General features: G+C 45.0%; 1 protein-coding gene across 2 annotated transcripts in view; it reads right to left on the reverse strand.

The window, feature by feature from the left end:
• TRAF1 (TNF receptor associated factor 1) overlaps positions 1 to 7162 on the reverse strand; it is a 15316-nt gene continuing 8154 nt past the window's right edge. Inside the window, exons 5-11 of one of the 2 annotated variants that reach the window (XM_019621515.2) lie at positions 6832 to 6993; positions 5078 to 5149; positions 4738 to 4806; positions 4037 to 4474; positions 3482 to 3659; positions 2759 to 2907; positions 1 to 1927 (exon numbers count right to left, since the gene is read on the reverse strand). In XM_019621515.2, the coding sequence (XP_019477060.1) occupies positions 1712 to 1927; positions 2759 to 2907; positions 3482 to 3659; positions 4037 to 4474; positions 4738 to 4806; positions 5078 to 5149; positions 6832 to 6993 (1284 nt within the window). In that variant the 3' untranslated portion in view covers positions 1 to 1711. The remainder of the gene's footprint in view (positions 1928 to 2758; positions 2908 to 3481; positions 3660 to 4036; positions 4475 to 4737; positions 4807 to 5077; positions 5150 to 6831; positions 6994 to 7162) is intronic. The other variant, XM_010721034.3, reaches the window with a different exon arrangement.

A 7162-nucleotide genomic window follows, 5' to 3' on the forward strand; every position in this document is an offset into this window, starting at 1 on the left:
TTTTTTTCTGAAATGTGGTACTTCATCACAACTCGTGATGTAAAGTGAGGATGCTCTGTTCTTGGAGGTGTTCAAGGCCAGGTTGGATGGGAGGCTGGGCAGCCCAGTCTATTAGATGTGAAGGTCGGTGGCCCTGCATGGGGAGGGGGGCTGGAGATTCATGATCCTTGAGATCCCTTCCAACCCAACGATTCTATGAAAAGGACACTGTCAAAATAGAAGGGAGAGCTTTGGAAAATGTGCCCATAGGTCTGCGGGGAACTGCAGCACAGGGCATGCAGCAGCTCTGCTAGGCAGCTGCTGTTCTGTGGTTGTTCAATGGACAGTTTCTCCTTTCCCTTCTCATGCAGTGAGTATAGCAATTCTGCCAGTTTTGTTTTTTCAAGTGATTCTTGGGAGATATTGCAGAGGAAAAAAGGAATATAGTTACATAAAAGATTTTCAATCATAAATGAACACCTGCCTCTGTCTGCAAGATCAGGCCTTGGATCTGCATCCTACCCTTGCAGCCATCCTGCAGAGTGCCTTGCAGGCCAGGAGCAGCGGCTGCACTGCAGGCATTGACCTGCTGGGAGTCCAGAAACTGCTGCAGCCAAACCCAGCCCAGCTGCACTGATCCACCAACCGGTTCTGAAGCAGCAAATGGGAGCACCAGGTTGAGTGCTTTTCAGGGGATAAAGTCCAGCATTTGAATTTCATGTACATCCAACCAAGTTTAGCTTGATTGTAAAAATAACTTTTATTTATTCCCCGCCTCTTAAAGAAAAACAGTTCTAGCAGGTACTTCCATGTTAGCATGTCAAGCACATAAAAGATCAATATTTCCTAATAAGTCACTTGCCTCAAAGCTTCAGAAGTGAGGGAGCACTTTAAGCCCAAGCCCCCGAGGGGTCCTTCCCACTGCTGAGCTGCCAGCCTGGCCCTACTTGTTGTTAACCCCCACAGCTCCATGGCTGAGGTGGGAAAGTCAAAGTGCCACTTTTGGAAACACCAGAGGCAACTTTCCCCAGGCACAGTGTAACCTGGTTGCATTTCTAATGCAACAGAGCATCTCCGTACAGAGCACATAAATATAGGTCTGAAATAAATAGCAAGAAATAAATCATCCAGTATAAGGATTTCAAGCTGCCAGTGCTACTCACAGCTCACAGCTTTCAGGGTCCTCAAAAAGCACAGACGCCCACCCAGAGCCTGTGGGAGGGATCTGCACCATCCCTGCTGGGGAGCAGCACAAGTCCCACAGTGCAGGTGGCACAACGGGCACATCAAACCTGGGAATGGTGGGAGAGGGAGCAGCACTCCTTGCTGCTCCCAAGGGTGTGCAGAGCCCTGCAGCCCTGCAGCACACTGCCCTCAGCCCCAGGGTGCCCTGCCAGAACAGCACACCTGGGCAACGTAGGGAAGGAGCTCCCCTTGACCCACCTGTGCATGCAAAGGGGAGCAGCTGTGATCTACATCTAAAGCAGAGTTTGGGCAGGTCAGTGACATAATCACAGCCCCCATGTGCAATAGCACGCTCTGTGTGCCACTGGGCAACGTGTTTGCACAGCCAGCAGCAACCACAGCGAGCAGGCAGACCCAGCTGATCCCAGCCAGCACAGGGGGACACAGCCCAGCTCTCCAAACCAATGCAATGCCCCAAACTGATGTTTCTTTTCTTGCAAACAAATGAATTGCAGAGGGTGATTTACCAGACACGTTTCAGAAGTTACTAATTTGTATCTACGATGCATTTAAGGAAAAGTGTATCTTCTTTCACATAGGCGTGCTTTGGGGACTGCAGTTTGGTCAGAGGGAGGAAGGTGGGGCAGCCGCTGGCAACATTCATGTCGTGCACAGGTCTCTGAAAGGAAGCAGAAGCCAAGTCTGGGCGGAACACATCAATAATATGTTCTCTGTTGTTTTGGTCGAGCAACATAAATGTAACCTGAAAAGCAGAATGCAGCAGTGATGAGTTACTGGCCTGAAAATTAAACAGAAAAATGTTGGAGACAAACGTGCAAACACTGTGAAAGCAGCTGGGTGTTCTATTGACAATTAAATGCAAGCTATAACGAACATCTCACAGCCTACGAGGTTGATTAATGGGAACGAGGGAGACTGTAATGGTTCCCAGATGAAATATTTAGGACTTTGCCACCCATGAAATGAAATGAAATCAAGTCATTATTTCTTGGTAGAGAATTGTACACTGCAAAGACTTTTTCCCTCTCTCCTGTCAACTTGAACAAACTCCAGGTTTGGTTCCAGTGATTATATTCATTCTGGTGCTGTGGTTTGGAACCAAAACAGCTCCGCTGTTCTGTATGCACATATGGAGAAGACAAAACCTATACAGTGACTCCATTTTACTATCACTTTTATTAACCCACTGTTCCTGAGCTTGAAACGTCAAATACAGATGAACTTTTTAAACGCAGTGAGCATTGAGAACTTTGATTACTATTTTTTTGGCTGCTAAAAGTAGTAAGACCATCTGCATGAAAGGCTTACAGAATCACTCCCACTGGAAGGCAGATGCTAAAAAGAGAATCAGAACCTGTGCATACTTTCACTGTTCAACCATTGTTGCATTATCAGATTGTACTTACAAACTTCAGAGATAAATTGCGACCCAAGGATAGAGTATGGTGCATAAGTCGTCGTGGAAGAACATGAGAGAAGACCCCCTCCTCCTCCACTATAATATTCACCTGAGTTTCCTGCCAAAAGCAGAGGGTTTAAGCTCGGATCAGACATAAAATGCTGCCCTTTTTACCTTGTGCCTGAAGGGCCACGGGAGCAGAGCATCGTAGTCTCCTTTCATGACAACAAAGTAGAGCGATATGTGGGTTCCTTTTCCCATCCCGTCCCCATTCAGATAAATCCTCAGGCACACCTTGTAGCCATACTTTGCAGTGTAGAACGCTGAAAATCAGAATGCTTCATTAGTAAAGCCTCCTCTGCAAATAAGGCAAAATGAGTGTTCTGACATATTACAGAAAGACTTGTGCCAGATTTGGTACCACAGAGATGAGGAGAACAACAGGTCAGTACAGCAAATAAACAGTGAGAATACAGTGGCTGGAATCCTTCTAATCCCTCATACCTTGGTAAAAAAATACCTGTTATTAGCCACATAAGATATTTTCCCTAATTAAATCACTTCTCACACAGGAGATAACTGCAGCAGGGAACCGTTCAGTACCACCAGGCACCAAGGCTGTGGGTTAGACAATGCAGATCCAGCAGATGTCACTGCAAGTAGCTGCAGCAGAGGGCAAGTTGCAAAACAAAAGCCCAGAAGAGAACACAGCTCTGTGGCAGAGTACAGCACAGCTGCCCTGAGTAACAGGCAGGAAAGCAAAATGCCTTCACACAAACAGCACCATTTTATTTTAAAGCACCTCCCATCCAAGAGGAGAAACAAGCATCATTCTAGAGAAATCTTGTGTTTTCTAAAGGATGGAGATCTGCTCACACACGTGTATGCTGTGTTTACCTGGTGAGTACAGACTGACTGCTCTGCCCGTCACTGAGTCCTGTAGCTTCTGGCTAACATCTGTTATCTTCCACAAAAAGACCCCATCGTAGGAAGTTTGCTCGGAGAACAGAAGGCTCTTATGGAGCCTGCTCAGGCCTGCGTCCTTCTGGGTCAGGCAGCAGTGCAACTCTGCAATCTAGGAGGAAAAACAAAACAGATCTCAGTCAACTCCATCCCCACGCACTGCAGAAGCAGCAGAATCGTTCCCAGGTCCTCACATCCTTGGGGGTCTCTGATTTCTTTTGGCAAATTCTTAATGCACAAGGGAGTACCCATGTGCCTAAAGGTGGTTTTAGAGAGCAAATATTAGAGATGCCCTTTTGAAAAAAAACATCCAAAACAAGAAAAGAATCCTGTTGATGTGTCCAGAACACAGCCCTGCACAGCCTCAGTGCCTGTGCTCATCTCTATCCCCATCTCTACCATCTCATATCAAAGCACCCTCTTTGATATGTGTGAGTACTTGTTATCTATACAGCAAGAACAAATCCAATGCTGGTCATAAATATTTACCTTCAGTTCAAGGCCTCGTATTATATTTTGATCGAGTTCACTCTGCCTCCGAAATGCTGTGATTTCCAAGTTGGAGGTCTCCACTTCTTTATTGAGCACTGCCACAATATTCTCAAACACATGTAGCTTATTTTCGAGCTCAGAAATCACCTTCTCCCTCACCAGCTGCTGTACAACAGATTCATCTCTGGGAACAGAAGTTCTGGTTAAACAGTCCACTTCCAGATCCCCATTGATTTGCAGACTGCCTGGGATGCACAGATCAGAGATGCTTTTTTCTGCACCGTTCACATTCAGCTCTGTCTGTGGGATGAAACCATTTGCAGCTTTGGAAGCAGTGCACAGGTTTGCCTTCAGTTGCTTTATGTACTGCAGCAGAAGCAGCATGTGAGTCCCAACTGCAGTTTTTTCATGCTCCTTTATCACCTCTTTGCTGCCCTGTAAGAAGATATGGTTAATACATTCTCCATACAAACATCACGGGGCCAAATAAAGCCACAACACAGAGCAAACTGCACCTTACACGCACCCTGTAGCCATGGCAGCTCCAACATCACCTCTCCTGGTCTACTAAAATGGATACAGCTCTTTCTTTCTTAAAAGACACATTTAAATCAAGGCCTGCTGCCCTGAGCACAAAGGCTGGTGAGGCCACAGGCACAGCATGGAGCTGTGCTCCTGAAGGCAGCACTTTCACTTACCCCAAAGGAACAGCCAACCTCAGAAAACCGACATCCATCCATGCTGACTGAGAGCCCAGAATGGTTCTGCTGGGGAAAAAGAATTGAAAAAGTGAGAAAATAATCAAATAGCAGCTTCAAGGGATTCTTTTATTTACCCACAAACAAATAGGCTGATTTAATAAATTAACTGGGGAGCAGCAAAGTGAAGCTATTCATGAGAGCTATGCCAGGATGGAAAAAGCACCCAGATATAAATGTCACATCTGAAGATGTTCTCAGCTGATCATTTCACCTAAATGAAGATTTTATTTCACGAAATGAAATAAAACTATACTGTATTTACTCATCTTTTACCCACCTTTTCGTTTGATGGTGTTTCTGCTTGCACATGCTTCTGCTCTCTATATAAACTGCCTTCACATGAATGTTTCTGTCATTAAAACAAGAAGAAAGGAACTGAGAACATCAGCAAAATGCCTGAGCATCTTTACTGAAGAGTCTTTGAAACACAGCTTCTCTTTGGGAGTGCTACTCCCACTTCACAGGCAGTTGAAGTTTAGAGGGGCTTTTATGCACTACATTCTGTGCAAGTCTCCTGCTTCCTTCCTGGAAGGTATAGATTTGAGGAAAATAAAGGAAGGATCACTACAGCACAACAAGCTCCACAACACATGTCCAGAGAATGACTGCTATTGACTTCACTATTCAACACTGCAGTGTTTTCAGGCTTCTTTTCAGACAGAATAACGTTCAGAAATTTGGGACTAAGGCACATCTGTTAAAGGCAGGAGCTGCTGTGCCCTCCCAAGAGTTGGCTGTACAGGGACAGACTGGGGGGTTTCTCAAGGTAAGCTTCCAAGCCAACATCTCTTCCTCCCAGCCCAGCAGGTCTGCTCAGTGACAGAGCTTCAGAGGCAGTGCCTGTTAATGGAAGTACCAACTCTGATCTGACACTTACAGGGCATCAAGCTTTTGAAAACTGCTTACAGATGCTTTGCAAAGTCATCCTGCAAAGTCTGACACAAGGTTGACAATGTAAAGGTCTTGCTCAGCTCCAACCATAGTATGAGCACACTGTGTGCACATAAATACACAGTGAATGCAGGTGGGTAATGGAACAGAGAGCAAATAAACAGAAACCCAAATATAAACTGGCTTCATACAGTTTGTCCCACGTGCAGACACTTCTTGGATCCCAATTATTAACATTTTGAAGGCAGGAATCCAAGTGTTCCATCACGACTTGCTAATGCAGAATGCATTAGAGCTAACATGAGACTTCCTGTCTTTCCTGGCTGCGAGGAGATGAAAATAATTCTGCCTTTGGTTCATACTATGCTCCAACTTGTGCATTTAACACAGCAACTGTCAGCTTTCAACTCAAACCACACAGGGGTGGTTTTGATCTTAAGAAATGCCCTTGCATGCCGGCACATTTCCTCGAGCAGTCCGGAATTTTCTTTTATAAAGTCATTTCACCTTCAGTTCTGAAGTTTCTCTTTCGATCCCCAGAAAAAACACCACAGTTTTTTTCCTCCCTCGAACTCATTTTGAATGCTGTGCATCTGAGTTATTGCACAACGTTGTGTTTATTTTCTTACTCACTGCTGTTTCTCTCCTTCAGATCTTTGGTTTCCTGGGGGAGTGGGGCTGGGGGAGGTTTATTTCAGGTATGGGAGTGCAGAAGTCATGAGACCAGTGACTGATTGGTAAAGGTGGAGAGAATGAGAGCAGTGGGTCACTGCTGCTGTATCTTCATACAAGAATCTCTTCTATATCTAAAATACCAATCTATTCATGTAAGAACAGATCATTTTCTATCACTTTACAGCTGCCCCACCACACCATTTCTATTCTAGAGCAGCTTCTATTTGCTCACTTTGTGTCCTCGGAGCACTCCCACAGTCTGCACCACTTTGCTGCTTCGGAACGAGGGAAAATAAAGAGCAACTTTTAAAATGTTAAGATGAGCACGGAGAAATTAGCAAACCTTGAGAAACGAAAGGTACTTCTCATGCAACAGCAGTCAGCAAATCGGGATGAAAAACATGATGATAAAATAGTTAAGCCATTAATATTAGACCCTTATTTGAAACCAATAAACGTTCTTACTTGGTACTTGCTGCTGGATAAGCTCTGCTTACACTTGTGACACACAGTCATGTTATTAACACATCCGTTTTCCAAATGATCTGCAAGTTTCTTTCTCATCACCACGTGCCCACAGCCAGTGTGACAAGGGATCAAAGCGTATTCACACAGAATCTGATGCTCCTGGAAGTCGAAAGTTACAAACTCTAACTTAAACTGCAGATAAACACTCATCTATAAACAGCACCCATCCCTGCAGCGTTGTTTGCATCTCTTCTAACCTTGGGTAATGACCCACTCTGCAGTGATACCAAAATTACTGTTGAAAAATCCACAGTTTTTCCTGGGGCTT

This window comes from Meleagris gallopavo, chromosome 19 (genome assembly GCF_000146605.3).
Source record: "Meleagris gallopavo isolate NT-WF06-2002-E0010 breed Aviagen turkey brand Nicholas breeding stock chromosome 19, Turkey_5.1, whole genome shotgun sequence".
In the NCBI taxonomy this organism is placed as follows: Eukaryota; Metazoa; Chordata; class Aves; order Galliformes; family Phasianidae; genus Meleagris; species Meleagris gallopavo.